Genomic DNA, 19,481 nt, shown 5'->3' with positions numbered 1-19,481 from the left:
CCGTGGATTTGGATGGTTCGGGTGGTTCGCCATTTTTGGGATGGCTTGGATGCACAGAATGGGCAAATCGTTCAATATTTTTTTGGGTAGAATGGTTCGGGTTGTTGTACATAAAGACTTACACTTAAATTTTTTTTGACTTATAAATCGAGTCTTAGAGACTCGATTTCCAAGTGTACGCCACGTGGAAAAAATGCCACGTCAGACAGAATCAGACTATAAAAATCGACCCTCAAAAACTCGATTTATAGGCCCAAAATCGAGTCTTTTAGACTCGAGATGCTATAAAAAATATAATTTGTAAACAGTAACTACTAATTATATTGTTTGAAAATTATTGCTAATTTTTCATTTTGGCCGCTATTACATATAAAGAAAGATTAGAAATTTAGAAACCAGTATAAATATAAGGAAAACGTCTTTATACATCACACAAACAATAATAATATCCAAAACAAAACAAAGGCACAAGTAGAATCGACAGACAAAACCGATCATCAACAAAAACAACTTGCAGAAAGAAGAGTGAAGAACTTATTAGCTCCTGGTGCTGCTATTTGTTGAAATTCAATGTTGCAACTACTCTTTGCTGTGGCCTTCTCGGCTGTACCTTTGACTCTGTACGTACCGCCGATCCGAAGCCTAAATCTGTTCGTCGCGACCATAGAAGAGCTTCTTCGCCAGACCACAACCTATACAGTCAGAGCCTATCCTCGTATACGCCTCGCTTTTTCTCGTATCCTCAACTCTCTTATCCGCTTAACCAGGTAGACTCTTTTTCATTCAACCCCACAATCAAGAATTGTATAAATTTAAGACCCAACTCAATTATTGTCTGCTTATTTTTGGTGGGTTTGTTGTAATTTGTGGGATTAAATTTTTTTTATTTTTTATTTTAGGGGGGATTTAATCTTCGAGATGATTCATGATTTGCTTTGTTGTACATGGATTTGGTGTTGTTGTTGCAACTTGCAAATGACCCATAATAATATCAATTGGGTTTTTTAGTAGAGCTCAAAGTTTTTATGGTTCTCTTTTGATCTGATAGTTCTTTGATTTGTGGGATTAATTACTTGATGTTCATGGACTATATGGTTGTACTCGTAATAATATTACTCATGGTTCTTGTAATTTTGTTGAACTAATTGATGGGGTAAATTTTGATGGCTGGATCTTAAATAAGGAATTGTTCTTGAGGAGAAATTGCATGCTGAACTAATTTAGTTTTTTTTTTCATTTTGGGGTCTTTTAAAATTATCATATTCTATCATTTTGTCAAAAAAAAAAAAAAAATTATCATAGTTTTAGCCTAACTGCTGGCTGCTGCTTTGCCCACCAATCAGATGGATGATGTTAGAAATTGTGGCGTTAGATTCTTCTGTCTTTTGGAGAAACAAAGAAAGAGTGAATTTCATTTTACTCTTTTCATTTTTTTTTTTTTGAACTAAACCTAATAGTCTAGTACAATTCATTTTGGTTTTACTTTTTCATTACTTCTTTATTTTCATTTTTTTTTTTTCTGAATAGTACTTCTTTATTTAAATCTAATACAACTATTCGATAATAATATCAATCTAGCACAATTATTGTCTTCAATTATTCAATGAAATTTTATATATGTACTATTTTCTGATATCATTAATTTCTATTAAGAAATTTTCGTGAAGAGGTTTGTTGGATTCAGCTATCAAAATGTGTGCGTGTCACAGAGAGAGAGAGAGAGAGAGAGAGTTTTTGACATTTTGTTGTCTGCTATTCAACTGGTGACAACTGGTGAGAGGGTTTTGGTAGTTGGTTGTTGCTACAAACTTGGTTGGAGTTTACAATCCTCACTAAAGTTCCAAAATTTTAAAATCTAACTATGCACTTAATGTTCTTAACATATATGTTAATTTTTTGTGTCAATAAGATATTATTTATTATTTAATTTATATATCTATTTTTTATGCATAATTTAAATTACAAAAATTTGAAACTTAAATATTTGATTTTTTATTTCTGAAAATTTTGTTACGGAGGATATAAGAAAAAAATATAATTCATTGGTGGATTTGTTAACATTCACATCTAATAAAAATATATTAAATAAAGTTATAGCATTTCGCTATAACTTAGTTATAGCAGAACTTTATCATAAAATTAATATGTAACCCATACTAAGGGTGCGTTTTTTTCAACAGTAAATTAGTTTCAGAAAATATTTTACACATTTGCGTGTGTTTGGCGGCAATTAAAAATTTGGTCAAATGAAAATCACTTACCCATTGACCGTAAAATATCCCTTCCCACTCGTAAAACAATTTCCATTTTTATTTTACCTTCAAATAGAATTTTCTAGACTGAAAACAGAAAAGGAGAGAGAGAGCAACGACTCACACCAGAAAAGAGAGAGAGAGAGAGAGAGCTAGAGGGAGATTGTCGAATCCGGTCAGATCATGCCGGTGAAGCCTAGATCATCGTCCTCAACCCAAAGCCCCGCTGTCGAGCTTGCATTGGGCGAGCTCGACGGCGCGAGATCGCGTCGGTGAGATCGGTGACCCACCGACCACCAATCTCTCTCTTCCTCCTCCCTCTCTCAGTTTGACCGAATGATTTATTTGCCCAGAATGATGTTGTTTTGATTTTTGTTTGTTTAAAAGTTGATGGATTGCAATTTTCTATTATAAAATTTGTTTGGAATGTGAGAAAATATGAAAAATTAGTAGAAAATTTGCATTTTCAAAATGTTACCAAACACTTGAAATTATTTTCTAATATAATTTTTAAAATGCAACCAAACACTAGAAAATATTTTCCTTTCTTGAAAATATTTTCACCTAAAATTATTTTACACTCAGAAAATATTTTACACTCAAACAAACGCACCCTAACATACAAGAATGATAAATTATAGTAGTGTTATACTTAAGTTATTAAATATATAGGACATTAGTTTGACTAGGACATTTAGAGGTATTAAGATGGTTTTTTCTTGCAATTTTTATGATATTAGCTATGTCAAATTTCTCATTAAAGTGCTATTACATATATAATATTTAAAATTATTATTGGATACTACATATACAATATCAATTCACAATCACTATTCGTGAAATTCTACTAAATATAACACAAAATAAAAGAATAAATTTGTCCAATAGTATCTCTTATTAGGGATAGGTACATGAAATCGTTTAGCTCAATTATAGTTTGTTATATTCGAATTGAATTCTAATTTTGGAATGTTTTAAAGAATTTAAAAAAAAAAAACTATAGAAATTTTGGGATAAAAATGAGTAGTTTTTACTTTTTACATGAGGTATTTTTTTTTTAGAAGAAGTAATTTTGTATTTTTTTTTATAAAGATAATTGAAGTATTTGATTCAAATAGATAACAAATACAAATGAGAATCAGACATTTGAATACAAATGGGTGATGAGAATAACTGTTTTTTTTTTTTTTTCCTTTTATACGTGAGATAGTATTACTGTTTTAACTTTTATGCTTTTTTGTAAGAAAAAAATTAAACTAAAGGGTATGTTATTTCAAAATTTGTATAAAGATATTTTAGTACGCCAAAAATTGAAGATGAAATATGGGAATCTTTTTATTAATAGTATAAATTATCCTTATCCAGCTCAAAAAAGATCACCTAATAATTTTCAAGGTAAGTTAAAAAAAAAAAAAAGACCAAATATTTTGCAAGGTCAAAATATGATTTTTAATTCCTTAAACTTGTGCCATATTTTAATTACGTTTTTGAACTATCAACTATCCATAGTCCATAGTTCCAATGTAGATCTTTAAAGTTTCAAAAACATCATTTGTGAGTTCCAATTAACTTAACTGGTAAAGTCTCTGATGGTTGTATAAGAGATCTGGGGTTTAATCCCCGCCTATACCAAAAACTGATTGGTGTCTTAGTCTGATGATAAAAAGCTATCATCAGGAGCGAACGCCATAGGTTGAAACTCTAAAAAAAAAAAACCATTTGCTCTCCCTTGTTATCACCATGTCAATGACAAATTGACAATTACTAATGTGGCAAACCTATCTTGTACGCACTTTTATAATGCTAAGTTGCCAACATAGCATATTAAGCTACAATGACAAATTGACAATTACATAGAGCATCCACATCAGTGGATGCATAATTTTTGTAAATTTACACATCCAAAATCTACTTTTTCTATTTACACTGCTATTTTTACAAAACACCCACATCAGTTTGTCTATTATACACATTTATTCAAATAAAATATTCATTCTTGAATCAACACCCAGCCACCATCAACGCTCAGAGCAGCGGTGATCATCAACCAACCTCCATCAACAACCCACACAACCACCACCATCAAGCCAGCCTCCATCATCAACCCACCATCAAAATCCCAAAACCACTAATCAAAATCATCAAAACTCACTAATCAAAACCCACTGATCAAAATCCCAAAACCCACTAATCAAAATCATCAAACCCACAAATCAAAACTATCAAAATCCATGGATCAAAATCACAAAACCATCAAACAAAGATTGAGCTACATCAACGATCAGAGCAACGGCGAGGCAAAACCATTAACAATCAGGGCAGCGGCGAGGTGAAAGCAGCGGTGATCAGATCGTTGATGTAGTGGCGAGTGATCGTTGATGTAGCGGCGAGTGAGGTGATCGGCGGTAGCACGACTGTGGCGAGACTTGAGAGAGCAATGGAGATTAGTGGAGGAGGCGAGAGCATGAGGTGAGAGTCAACAACCCGAGAGAAAAAGAGAGAGTAAGGAGGAGAAAGAAAAAATTAATAAAATACCTTATGCACGAGCTACAATAACCGTGTAAATATACACGGTTACTCTAGCTCATGGAAATATTTACACATCTTTACACATTTTTACACCCACTGATGTGGGTATTGTTTTTGTTCAAAATGTGTAAAATTTGTACTTTTTTCTATTTTAGAAGACTATAGATGAATTGATGTGGTTGCTCTAATGTGTCAAACCTATCTTGTACGCGCTTTTATAATGCTAAGTTGCCAATGCAGCATATTAAGTTACATTCTTTTTCTTTTTGCTGAATATATTAAGTTACATTCTAATCTCATAAAATAATATACAGGTATGTTTGACAACCGACTAAAAGTCAACTTTTTACTGAAATTATATATTGTTTGCATGTTTTATATTACTTTTTGTCTCAACTTAGTTCTAAATTATTTAACTTTTAGCTTTTTAAAAATAAGTTAAAATTTAACTTTTTGGCCCACATTATGAAAATAAGCAATTCATAGACAGACACAAATTTTTTTTTTTATAGATATGATAGGAGACTTTAATAGTTGAGCTAATTGGAACATATAGAGACCCATTAATTTAATATTTTAAAAATACCAAACTAAGTAGAAAATATTGTGATCTTTAATGTGTTTGCCATGTGTTTTCATACGTTATTAATTCTTGCCTTCTTGGAGACCAATATGTGAAGTAAATTCATAAAATATACTTTGATGTATTTTTTTAATTTCAATGATTAAATTGATACCTCACACATAATTAAGAGATGAAAATTGTATTTTTTTTAACCTAATTTGCAACTTGATGCCATGATCTTTGAACAAAATCCTCTTGGTGTTCACTGATGATGTCGAAAATCGTCAGTAAGTTATATAGTCCTCCTGTTGCTCAAACGACACCTGTACAACACCGAAAAAGAAGCCCTCAAGAGAGTACCGGTGTGGTACTGGCTAAATATCCTTCAAAGGTTAAATCACAAAACTTTGCAACTCTAGAGTGCCAGAGCTGGGATGAATTATGCGTACCTTGGTCTCTGAGAGTTTTGAATTTTTATAGTAGTGGGGAACTAACCTTGGTTCCTTGGCGAAGAGAAATATTTCCTTGTAGAGAAGATCATCATAGATGCGCGTATTTTATAGGATCCTTTCCATGTAGAGGTTCTGTTGACTAGGGTTAATCGTGGAACGCAAGCTATTTCCATTTGAAGTTTCTTGAGGACCAATAAAACCACGTGGGCGTTACATGGCATTGCCACCATCTACTTTTTATCCGTCTACTTCCCTATTTGTCCACCAAGGGTAATCCGTCCACTTACTACGTGTGTTGTCTTGTTACCTCCTCTCTTTGTCCGTCAACCTACTATAGCCATCCATGTAAAATTTGACAGTCTACCATAATTTTATCCTCTTCAGCTACCCCCTCACTCTATGGGTCTGTCTAGGAAACATGGTGACGGACCCGTAGAGTGATGGTTTAACACAACTTTTTAGGAAATGTGTCCTAATTAGATAGGCTAGCCTAGTGCATTTAATGCAGTAGGGGCACGTGGCATGTTCCTATTGGTCAATTGCTCGTACTGAAGCGTTCCTTCGTCTTCCGCGTCGTTCCCTCTATATATACATATCTGTTGCCTGCCCTTCTCATTTTTACTTTTCATAAATTTTTAGAGCTAGAGCGTTACCGTCTGCTTTCCATTTTGGCGTTTGCCTTTTCCGTCACTTCTTAGAGATCGTCCACCAATTTCGCCCCTCAGCTACGCTGTGTCCATTTCTTCATCAAACCGTCAACTGGTAAGCATTCGTTGCCTTCTTATTTTTAGTTTCATCTTTTAGCTTAAATATTGTTAGCCTGTCACCTTCATAGACCTATAGAGAGTCTTAGGGGTTTACCCGTCATGTGTAGGTGACAGATGTCTAGTGAGGCGTCGAGTGATCAATCGTGGGTCCGCGAAGGAATGGGCTACGATGAGGTGTACCTATCTGGTCATGACGACCCCGACACATCTTATGATGAAAGAGATCCGTTTGCCAATTCTCCTTTGGAGGAGGATGTGGACGTGGTCGGATTAGAGGGAGGTTCAGGTGGTGATTCAAACAGTTCCAACGTCATCTATGTTGATCCTTCAGTCTAGTCTGTCATAGGTCTAGATGGCCTTAGGGAGTTCATCCTCCTTCCATTATGGATGGTGAATGACTTTAATTCATTTGTCAAGCAAAGGCATTTTGAAACCCTTAGGGAGAGGTACCAGATCCCCGCCAACATACCCATCCGTCTACCTCACAAGTTTGAGAAATGTTACTACGACGGGGTCAAGGACGTTGGTGTGTATGAGCAAATGTTTAAAGCTGGTCTTCGGTTTCCACTAAGTGCTCTTCACCGTCCCCTTTTTCAGTACCTCGGAGTTGCCGTCACCCAGATCTCTCTAAATGCTTGGAAGGTCTTCCTTGGTGCTGAAGTCCTATACGGAGTCTTGAGCGACGGGGTGCAAAAGATGACAGTGGAGGAGTTCTTCCATTGTTACCATCCGTCAGAGATCGTCCAATCTGGAGGTATGTACAACTTCCTACCACGGAAGCCTGTACTTAGGCTGGTGTGTGACACTCTAGACTCCAACAAGAACTGGAAGAGTCGTTACTTTTTTATGCAGGGTGACGACTGGATGGTCACCCTAATGACTAGGAGTTCATGCCTGTAGACAAGACTTGGGGCATAATACCTTTGTCTGGTGAGAATCCGTCCTCTTTAAGCTTCATCTTTTATTCCCCGTCTCCGTTCTAACTGTCCTTTTTTTTGCAGCCCAATATTGTCCACAAGTGACCTTGGAGCAGTGGAGCTTTTTGGAAAAAAAAAAATTGCAATCAAGTTGAAAATGCTTTAAGCTCGAAACCTTGGAGACAATCCACTGGTATTACGACGATCCCGAACCTAGTGTAGCTGCCCGTCGCTACAACAATCAAGCTCGCAGACGTAAGACCATCTCCCTTAATCTTATTTTTTCAAATTGCAATTTACCTAACTCTTTCTTTCCGTCCATATTGATATAGAAATGGAAGAAGGCAGAAGGAGGGCTTACATAAAGCAGCAGGCTACTGCCAAGAAGAAACAGGAGGGTAACTTGCCTTTTAAGTTCGTCACCCAAATTCCTCCATCGAAGAAAAGACCGTCAAAGAAGTATGACTGTCCCCCACAAAAGCCCAAGGTGGCAGAGACAGTCGTCGGGGTGAAAGCTAAGGCAAAGGAGGCGACCACGCTTCCTGGTCCAGGAAAGGGCAAGGGTTTGATGAAGGGCCAGTTCCCCTTTGCCCCAAAGCCACCCGTCCTCCTTCGTGAGGACCCTCAGTATGCCCTTGAACAACCTTCTTCCATCATTAAGGGGGAAGGGGGAAGATTATAAGGAATAAAGTAATCACGCGATGGAGGTGATGGGGGAGACGGGGCATTTCAACGCCATGCAAGTAAGTTGTTTTTTCTTTCGTTGCCTTTTGCTTATTAAAGTTATCTCCGTCTCCTTTTAATCCCTTCATTGGTTTTACAAAGCTTGGTGATGATGAAGGGTCTAATGGACCGTTGCCTTTCCCACGATACCGCCTTGGAACGGGTCAGGGCGTAGGCAAAGGCAAAGGTAGCGGAGCTGGAGGAGTTGCAGGCCTGGAGGGTGGTCCAAAAGTGAAAACTTGAGGCATCTGAGCAGCTCTGGGGCAAGCTGGAGAAGCAGACGGAGGTGTTGAGAAATGTCCTCGAGGACAAGGAAAAGGAAATCATAGACACCAAAGACTAGCTTCGTCAGGCTAACGAGGATGCTCTATAGGAGTATCATGACTCCAACGCCCTCTTAGCGGAGCTCGGCAGCTCGTTTGCTGATGGGTTTGACGACTGCTTCTGTCAGTAAAGGCGTCCTATCGGACCTGGATCTTTCTCACATCTCCATCGACCCCCAGGCCTAGACACCAGCCTAGCTTGTTTAATCCGAAAGAAAAAATGAGTTGTTCAATGATGACGTCGTCGCTGACCCCTAAGGTGAAAAGGAGACGGCTCTAGTAGCCCAAGCTACCCCCATCGGTGATGACGCCCATCCACTTGAGGGGGACTATATGACCAAGGACGGAGAAAACTAAATTATCTTAGGCTTAGATTTTCTTTCTTTTTTGTTTGTAAAAACCTTTTGGTAGAACAATACTTTTATTTTACCGTCGCCTATTGTTAGGCCCAACATGTTGATATTTTGCCCTTATTGGGCTTTTAATAATATATTGGTATTTTGATTATGCGTTTGTTAATACATGTTTGCCATATACTCGTCTACTTTATGTGCTTCAGCCTCTACCCATTTGGTGAAGTAGTCTATATCGACTAGTAGAAATTTCAGCTGCCTGACTACTGTAGGAAACGGTCCCATGATATCTAGCCCTCATTGAGCGAAAGGCCACGGGGCAATCATTAGGGTGAGCTCCTCTGTTGGTTGCCTGATGAGATTGCCAAACCTTTGACACTTGTCGCAAGTTTTGATGTATGCCTAGGCATCCTTCTGCATGGTGGGCTAATAGTATCCAGCCCTAATCAACTTGTGAACTAAGGATCATGATCCTGAATGGTTCCCGCATACCCCTTCGTAGACTTCTCTTATGACATAGTCTACTTCCTCGGGGATAAGCCACCGCAAGTATGGCCGGGAGAAACCTTTCTTGTATAAGATATCTTTGATCAGTACGAATCGTGCAGCATAGACCCTCAACTTCCTTGCAGCTTCCTTATAGTTAGGCAACACACCGTCTTTTAGGTAGGAGGTAATTGGTGTCATTCAGTTATTCTCTGTACCTATCTCCTGCACACTAACTATGTTTATCACAGGTGAAACCTGAATAAAGAAGAGTACCTGACTGGGAAAAGATATGTGCTCTGCTGATGCCGCTTTAGCAAGACGGTCGGCTCGCTCATTTTCCTCCCTTGGGATTTCAACGAACTCTGCATCGAGGTTGTTCATCCAATTTTCACTTGTTCAAGGTACTCCTTCATCCGTTCTCCTCTGCACTCATAACCGCCGTTTATCTGACTAGTAACCACTTGGGAGTCGCAATGCATAATCACATTTATGGCTCCTGCTGCTTGTGCGAGATCCAGTCCTGCTATTAGAACTTCGTACTTAGCCTCATTGTTTATTGTGGGGAAGTCAAGTCGGACCAGGCACTCGACCTTGTCCCCTTCCGGGCTGCAAAGTACTACTCCAGCTCCTCCTGCAAGTTTGTTTGACGACCCGTCCGTGTGGATCATCCATTGGGGATTCCCTCCTACCCCCTGCTCATTTGTGTGGGTAAATTCTGCGATAAAATCGGCAATAACTTGTTATTTTATGGCTGTATGCGGGTGGTACTATATTTCAAACTCACTTAGCTCAATCGCCTATAGGGCCACCCATCCAGCCGCCTCCGGGCTGCTCATTGCTCTCCTCAGGGGTTTGTCTATCAAGACAACAATAGTGTGGGCCTGGAAGTGTGGTTTGAGCTTATGCGATGCGGTTACCAACGCGAAGGCGAGCTTTTCCATAGGGGTCTCTTCTGTGCCTCGGAGCGCTTGGCTCGTGAAGTATACAGGCTTTTGGACCCAGTCTTCTTCCCTGACTAAGGCTGTGCTAACAACGGCTGAGGAGACAACTAAATAGAGAAACAACTCCTATCCTGGTTTGGATGAGCTCAGTAGAGGTGGGAAAGAAAGGTATGCCTTCAGATCCTCGAATGTGCGTTGACACTCGGTCATCCATTCAAAGGCCTTCTTTAATGCTCGTTGACACTCTGTACCTCCTTAGTGGTCTTTGGTGGAGCTAACTCCATGATGGCCTATATCTTGTTCGGGTTGACTTCAATACTCTTTTAGGATACCATGAATGCCAAGAACTTCCTTGTCGTCACTCCGAATGCACACTTTTTGGATTCAGCTTCATGTTGTAGTGCCTAAGTGTTTCGAAAGTCTCCTTGAGGTCATCCATGTGGTCTTCCTCGCGTAGGCTTTTCATCAGCATGTCGTTGACGTACACTTGGACGTTCCTCCAAATCTGGTTCGCAAACATCTTGTTCATAAGCCTTTGATATGTTGCGCTTGCGTTCTTGAGGCCGAATGGCATCACCTTATAGTAGAAGAGACCCTGGCTTGTGACGAAAGAAGTCTTCTCCTGGTCAGTTTCGTCTAGTTTGACCTGGTTGTACCCAGAAAATGCGTCCATGAAGCTCAACAGCTGGTGTCTTGCCGTTGAATCCACCAAGATATCAATCCGGGGAAGTGGGTAGCTGTCCTTGGGGCACGCCCTATTTAAGTCCGTGAAATCCACACACATTCTCTACCTTCCGTTGGCTTTTTTAACCATCACCACATTGGCCAGCCAGTCGTGGTAGTATACTTCTCGTATTTAATTTTGCTTACTGCAGCTTGCGAACCTCTTTTGCTATGGCCCGGTCCCGTTCTTGAATGAATACCCACTTCTTCTAGTGGATGGGAGAGAAAGAGGGCGATATGTTCAGCTTATGAACTATGACCGAAGGTTCGATCCCGGGCATGTCTTCGTGGCTCCAAGCGAAGACGTCCCGGTTCTCTCTTAGAAATGATATTAAGGCCTGATGGACTAGTAGGCTAGCAAGAGTACCTATTTTTGTCGTCTGCTCAGGTTTAGATTCATCAAAGGGCACCTCTTCTAGCCTTTCTACTGGTTTTGCCACTGTTTACTGCTCTTCAATGCACATTGTTGGTAAATGGTCGTCCATTTCTAGCATGGCGATGTAACATTCATGCGCCGCTACCTAATCTCCCCGTACTTCTCCTACCCCGTACTCGGTGGGGAACTTCACCATTAAGTGGTAAGTGGATGTTACGACCTTCCATGAGTTAAGGGTTGGGTGGCCCAAGATGGCATTGTACGCAGATGAATAGTCCACAACTAGGAATGTGACATCCCTGGTGATCTGTTGAGGATAATCGCTGACGGTTACGGATAATGTGACAGCGCCGAGTGGGTACACTATTGTTTCTCCGAATCCGGCGAGAGGTGCGTTAGCTGGGATTAACTGTTTTCTCCCAATCCTCATCTGTTGGAAGGTCGGGTAGTATAGTATATCGACGGAGCTCCTGATGTCTACTAGGACCCTGTGAGTATTGTAATCCCCAATTTGTATACTCACAATAAGCGCGTCGTTGTGTGGATGATGGAGGCGTCGAGCGTTTTCTTCTGAGAACCGGATTACAGGGTTATCGATGCGCGCCATCTTCAGGCCACACCCATCAATTGGACGTTTTGAACCATCTGGAGGTAGGTCTTGCGCGCCTTCCTAGTCAAATAGGAGATTACGATGCCCCCTACAATCATCCTTATGTCCCTATGGATGGCTTGGGGCTCTCATTTTCCCTCCGAGGGCCCTGCTCTTATGGCTGGTCCGTCTTCTCTTTGCTGACGAACCTCTGCAATTTTGCTTGTTTGATCAGGGCTTCTATCTGCTGCTTTAAATCGTAGCATTCGGACGTATCATGGCCATGGTCTCGATGGAAGCAATAGTACTTGTCCTTGGACCTCTTGTTGGGGTCACCTTTCAGCTTGCCGGGAAACGTCAAGGATTCTTCATCTTTGATCTCTACATAAGTACCTAATCGATGGGGACGTTTAGTGGGGTGAAATTTGCGAATCTTCCAGTAAGGGGCTTGGAGCATCTATCCTCTTGCCCGTCTCTTGTCCTCGTGGCCTTCCATTCTCTTTCCTGTCGTCTTTCTTCTAGCCTTTCTTTTCCTGGCCTTCTCCTCCCGCGCAAGCAGCGCGTCTTTTGCGTTCATGTATTTGGTAGCCCTATAAAGAACGTCCAACATGGTCTTCGGGTTGTTTTTGTAAAGGGAAAACACAAACTTCTCTTTCCATAACCCATTGGTGAATGCAGCCACGAGTATCTTGTAGTCAGCTTCATCAATCGAAAGGGCCTTCTTGTTGAAGCGGGTGATGTAAGACCTTAGCGTCTCATTCTCTCGTTGCTTGATGTTCATCAGGCATGCGGTTGACTTCTTGTATTTGTGTCTCCTGATAAAGTGCAAGGCAAACTAGGTGCTCAATTCCTTGAAGGTACTGATGGAGTTTGGCATCAACCTGCTAAACCATACTTTTACGGGACCCCTCAGTGTAGTGGGAAAGGCCCTGCACATGATCTCGTTCGCTACGCCTTGCAGGCGCATGAGGGTCTTGAAGGTCTCCAAGTGGTCCAAAGGATCCCTTTACCCGTCGTAGGCTTCTACTTGCGATATACGAAACTTCAATGGAGAGAGGGAACGAAGTAACAGGTGTAGTGAAAGGCGAATCCGTTCGGTGAACTAGTTTGTCGAGATCACTTGTACCCGTCCCCTGAGGGCGTTCATCATCAAGTCCATTTTTTCCTTCATCATCTGCATATCTGCAACCAGGTTCGGGGGGCGATATCTGTGGCTGTCTTCTGGCCCTTCCTTATTCTACCTACCGTTAATGTGTGGAAGGTTGTCGCCCTCCTGCTCCTTTTCTGGATTTTGGGGCTCGGCGTACCTTTGGCGCAACTGCTCTTCTAAATCATGGTTCTGCTTGGTGAGGCATTCAATGGCCGCGGCGACAGTCTGGACTTGTCTCTTAAGGGTCGCAGTACGGGGTTTGTCTCCTTGGTTGTTGGTGGTGGTTGCCATCGAGCGAGTAGGCACCATGCAACTTTTTGTCTGAGAGGCAGTAGTACGGCTCTCCTACATTCCCACAAACGGTGCCAACTGTTGATGTCGAAAATTGTCAGTAAGCTACACAGTCCTCACGTTGCTCAAATGACACCTGCACAACATTGAAAAAGAAGACCTCAAAAGAGTACCGGTATGGTACTGGCCAAATACCCTTCGAAGATTAAGTTAGAAAACTTTCACAACTCTAGAGTGTCAGAGTTAGGGTGAATTATGTGTACCTTGGTCTCTGAGGGTTTTGGGTTTTTATAGTAGTGGGGAACCAACCTTGGTTCCTTGGCAAAGAGAAATATTTCCTTGTAGAGAAGATCCTCGTAGATGCACGTATATTACGGGATCCTTTCCATGCAGAGGTTTTGTTGACTAGGTTAATCGAGGAGCACAAGCTCTTTCCATTTGAAGTTTCCTGAGGACTAATAAAACCACGTGGGTGTTACGTGGCATTGCCACTATCTACTTTGTATCCGTCTACTTCCTTGTCCGTCCAACAAAGGCAATCCGTCCACTTACTACGTGTGTCATCTCGTTACCTCCTCTCCTTGTCCGTCAACTTACTGTAGCCGTCCATGTAAAATCTGATAGTCTACCTTAATTTTATCCTCTTCATTCGCAATGTTTGACAAAGGGGGAGAATTATGTTTGGAAGCTTTGGGAATTGAAATCTGTACTATGGTTTACATCCTTTTCACTTAGGCCCTATATCCACGTAAACTTTTGGGCCTGCAAGAGTCTTCCACCAAGTTCAACAAGTGGGTGGCAACAGAATTTCTTTTACCTGCGCTCGGGTAGGAAGAAGATCTTGCTGAAACAGCCTGGCTCTTATAATGAATGCCCAACATGCAGTTTCTGCATTGAGCAAATTTAGTTACATTCATAGGAAGACCAAGAAAAAAAAAAAAAAAGGTATCACGATCTATACTACTGAACTTCACTAATAATAATTAGATTGTTTGTGTAGCTAGTAGCTTCATTGGATTGGAGCAATGCTTGATCTCATATCCTCTAGAACCCTTCCACGATAATAAATGACTTGCAATCATCAATAATACTCTGTTTAGATTAAGATTCTAACCGGAACCTACCTAATACTTTTAACAGTTGTATCGCAACATTAGAATCAAGTTGTTGTTGATACCTGTCCCTGGCTAGCTCGAGTCTATCACATCAAAACCTACAGCTCTGCTGCCATGCTGGTTGTGTGACCAATGGCACGAGCTAACCGCTAACCCATGGCCCAAATAATTTCTAATAATCCCCACCACCTATTATCCAACATTTTCCTCTTATGTTGAGATTACTCATCTATATTTCTATCATATTTTGCAAAGGAAACAATGCATGGCCTTGGGATTCCAAGTTGATTAAAAAAAAATTATGAACCTATGGCACCCTTTAAGAACATGCGTTATAGATTCATAGTGAGAATTGCGAAAGGCAATTTTACTCCCCTTTTGAATTTGTTTTGCATCCTCATCCCCATCCCTCTTCCTTTATTTTGTATTAACTTTTAGCGGACGCATGGAGTGTTGCTTACCTTAAACTTTGTACTTCTTAATTTCTTTAATTTAATCTCCATATCACCAACAACAAAAAAAAGGGGGGGGGGGGGGGGGGGGCCCCCCGGGTTTAGAGAACAATTATTTTGTGGGGGGACATTTAAGAGTGAGGATAAAACCAGAGGTTTATGGATACTAGGAGTGAAGAGTGGTTGGGTTCCAAATTTAGCTTCAAGATTTTGAGGCTTTTGACCTAGCGGAGTTTATTTGTTTTTTTTATTTTATTTTAAGGACACAGCGAAGGAGTTGATATTTAACCACGGGTAAGCGAACTTAGTGGAAAGTTGGACATTAAAGCTAAGCAAAACTACACTATTGGTCCCGGAAATTTATTTTGTGAATGCATTTGGTCCCTCAAGTTTTAAGTAAGCACTATTGGTCCTTAAAGTTTAAAAAATGAGTGATATTAGTCCTTCGGCTAACTTTTGTTAAAAATATTGCTTACGTGGCTAATGGAAAAGTGACATGGCATTTATAATTTTACTGCAGACATTTATAAACTAAACTAACGTGGCAACTTAAGTGTCCTATATCATATCAGCTATTTAATTATAAAGTTGCCATGTAATCTTTAATTGTATTTTATTTATTCTTATGCCAAAAAAGAAAAAGAAAAAAGATAGGATTGGCTTCAGCCCCGCACTCTCTCCTCCCCTATTTTCACTTTCTTCGCTTCACCATTTTCCAGTTTTCCAATCAAGTGGCCAGACCACCTCAAAGCCAACAATAATTTACTGGAAACTCTCTTAACAAAAATCCAGATATGAGTTGAAGAGAACCGCCTTTGAGGATACAAAGTCTTTTACGTAACTCTCTTTCTAATCTAAATTGATTGGCCACAAATCCTCTCTTGTTAACGAGAGTAGTCTAGTGTTAGGAGCAAGAAATCAGCAAATATTTTGAGAGCAACAATAGTGCTAGGTAACAAATATTCCCACAATGACTACCATTGGTTCATGGCAGAGAAAGAAAAAGGACCAATTTTTTTCAATTTTTTTTAAGGAAAATAAAACTTGAATATAATACTTCAAACATTTGAAGATTTATAATGAAACATATTTAAACATTTTTTCATGCTATTTATGGATCCTTTGGAAACAAATCTGAACAAAGAAACATAAAGATCTTTAGGAGATAAGCAATCGATGGACATTCATGGAGAATGGCGAAGGACAGAGCTTGTGTTGGCTGCTGCGGTGGCAACGAAGGCCATTTGGAGGAGTCGCTACGGCAGAGGAAGAGCGGCAGCTACAGCCACAATGGTTGGGAGAATGGCAGGAAAGGAAGATGAAGTGCTTGGGTCACAGGAAGATATTGGAGAGTAAGATTTTTTTAGCAAAAAAAAAAAAAAAAAAAGATAAAGACTCATATGCCACTCATCAGTTTGTAAAAGCACTTGTAATAAACTATAAAAGATGTACCAATTGTAAATAATTTTGTAATTTTTTATTTAAAATGCCACATCATTAAAAAATAATGACAACTTAGTTTTCCATTAACCACATAAGCAATACTTCTAACAGAAGTTAACCAAATGACTAATACCACTCATTTTTAAAACTTAAGGGACTAATAACGCTCGCTTGAAACTTGAGGGACTAATTGCACTCACAGTGTACATTTTAGAGACCAATAGTATAGTTTTGCCTTAAAGCTAAGACTCAAGCAATTGAACTTTAATATTGAGAGTTCCATTTAACCAAAATGGCAAAGGCAACCTTCAAAGTAAGGGGGAATGTCAAACTTAAGACATACAGGAGAAATCAAATCCCATATCCCAGTGAAGTACATAGTTTAGCATCTTAATGGGCTAAACCTTGTCCTTTTATCCCCCCAAACTTAAGTATTAAGACCATTTTGAGTATTTTCTGTGAGCCCAAGTGGAGGAGTTTGTTGCTTTTTATCTTTTATCAAACCTCTCCAAACATAAGAACAGCTCATAGTTTGGCTCATTGGGTTATGACCTGGCAAACAGGTCAGATAAATTGGGTTTGGGTAAAAAATATGTCATTATAAACAAGCTACGAGTGGGTCATGTCGATTGAGGTATGACTTACAAATCAAATGGGGTTACAAGTCAATTCGTAATCTTTCTTCTTTCATATGCAAAAATAAATAAATAAATGAAAAAAATGTAAAAAATAACAAAATATAAAAAAAAATAAGTTAAATGCTGCGCGATTATTACGATTCAGAATTTACTAATAATATCATTATCAGAAAAGTTAGCTTATTTGCAATTAAATGCCCAAAAATAACATAATTTTGGTTTTTTTTTTAAATAAAAAATCTTAAATTAAAAAAAAAATTTTAGGAAAAACAAAAATTAAAAAATAAAAAGGAAAAAAGAAAAAAAATCCCATAACTCTTATGACATTCTAGGCCCTAAGGCAATAACGACACATTCCTTGGACTCTCTTCTTAGATGCATACTTTATTTCCCTTTGGAGAGAGTGAAAGATATGTTAGTTCACTTGCAAGAATAAAACTGACAATGGCAAGGATCTTATGAGTTTTATTGCATGAATTTGGGGTTTAGACTAGTGTTTTAAGCCTTTTAGCACACTAAAGGATGTAGAAATGTTTTAACCTAAGCTACTTGATGCTCTCAAAATTTATACTCTAAGCTCATTTTTCTCTTAATCTTGTTGCCCCATGTACATAACACCACAAGGCATGAGAGAATGCATGAATGGTTGAATCTGGACTCTACACGTGGAGTAGCTATGAGGTAAGGGAGAGTAGGTGATGGTTAAGAGATTTTGTCTTGGTTAGTGCTAAAGGTGTGACTGCCTTTGGAAGGAAGTGAGATTTACACCTAACACAGTACTCAAGTGATTACCAAAAAGGGACATAGTGACTTTTAGGGTTAAAAGCTATGAGGACACACCTTATTGGTTGAATGCACAATGAGTCGCCTTGGAGACACGTGTACCAATTACAGTATTCCTGATGTCCCTCTTGATGACCAAGACTTGTCTCCCAAACAGTGGCAAAGCTACCTACCTATGGGTTTCAATGCCACGTTGGCGCAATTCTTATCCCCTTAGTCAGCAGATAACATCATAGCTGTGAAAAGATCTCAAAAGAGAGAATATGATGACTTGACACCTGTCCTTGTACTCAGTCATGTTCCTTAGAGTATAAAAGGAACATGCAGCTAAACTTCTAGGCTAATAACCCAAATAGATATTTTGAGATGAAAGTGGAGATTTGGTAGGGAAGAAAGGCAACTTCATTGTAAACTAATCTCTTTCTGATACATAATATTGTCAGGGTTTGTACCCTAAAATCCAATTTATTGGCATGTCATAAATAATTTAATTGTTAATTGTATGAGACTATTAGCAAATGAACTAATGGGATATTATCATAGTCCATGAGATGCATTGTATGTTATTTATGTGATTTAGTCACAGAAAATATAAAATGTAGTTCGTAGTAGATGGTGAAATTGAGTGTTTCATCTGTGAAAACTATATCATATCAACTAAGATGGTTTGTCTTGATCATGGAAGTGGAGATTTCTAGTTGATGTGTCTTAAGTGTTAAGACATATTGAACTGGACCGTTGTGAGATTAATTATTCAATCAACAACTGTCATTTGAATGATTAATTTCACGACTTCTAATTTCATAGACTCTTAATCTTGAAAGGATAGTGAACCCGTTCATGAAATATAGGTTACTTTGATATATCTGGAGTGAGATCTAATATTGATGGTTAAAACCTCAGTATATTGGGTAACCACATGTAGTGTTGAGGGAATACATATTCTTAAGATGGAGTCCATAATTACTTTTTATAAAGAAACGAAATATCACCTTGAGGTAAGTTTAATGGGAACTGATTATTCAGGGCGCCCACTTTAGTAAGAAGTTACTAAAATTTATATTTATTGAAATTGCATTTCAATAAATGTGAATACTAAAAGATTAAACCGGGTACTCAAGAATAAAATAGTTATTTACAAAGTGACAGTTCATTATGACTTTGTTCACTATGAATATTTCATGGAGGGGTCAAATGATATCATTAGAGTCTTGCGATATAAATTATTAATAAGACTTAGAGTGCAATTATATTTATATAGTGGTATTAAATATAATTAATGGTATCTTTGGACTTGTCTAGAGTTGAAAGATACCCACAAGGCCTATTGGAGCTAGAGTCTTATTTGTTCCCTTTGGTCCTATCTCAAGCCACAAACTAAAGCCCAATTGGGTAGGCTCAAAAAGCTGACCTAATTAGATAATCAGTTTTTATTTAATAAGAGTTATTAAATAAAGTAACTACCAAGAGTAGTTAGAATGTACGTATGATTAAAAGAAAAGAAAATAGTTTTTCTCTACAGATTTTGGGAATACACTTTTCCAAAGGAAAATCAACATACACAAGAACTGATTGAGAGATCACTCATCTTGGGCACCATGTGGAATTGG

General features: G+C 38.9%; 1 protein-coding gene across 1 annotated transcript; it reads right to left on the bottom strand.

Annotated features, from left to right (window-relative positions):
- Positions 1–11,555: 11,555 nt before the first annotated feature.
- On the bottom strand, positions 11,556–12,017 carry LOC142609012 (uncharacterized). Its single transcript, XM_075780658.1, has one exon. The coding sequence runs from the start codon at positions 12,015–12,017 to the stop codon at positions 11,556–11,558; it is 462 nt and encodes a 153-aa protein (XP_075636773.1).
- Between the last annotated feature and the right edge of the window lie 7,464 nt (positions 12,018–19,481).

The sequence above is a fragment of the Castanea sativa genome, chromosome 9 (genome assembly GCF_040712315.1).
Source record: "Castanea sativa cultivar Marrone di Chiusa Pesio chromosome 9, ASM4071231v1".
In the NCBI taxonomy this organism is placed as follows: domain Eukaryota; kingdom Viridiplantae; phylum Streptophyta; class Magnoliopsida; order Fagales; family Fagaceae; genus Castanea; species Castanea sativa.
The sequence above is the reverse complement of the archived record's forward strand: the minus strand, read 5'-3'. Positions and strand labels throughout refer to the sequence as shown.

What these genes read in the sequence shown, in the direction of transcription:
- LOC142609012 (XM_075780658.1), bottom strand. Translation starts at nt 12,017, where the DNA reads ATGGCGCGCATCGATAACCCTGTAATCCGGTTCTCAGAAGAAAACGCT.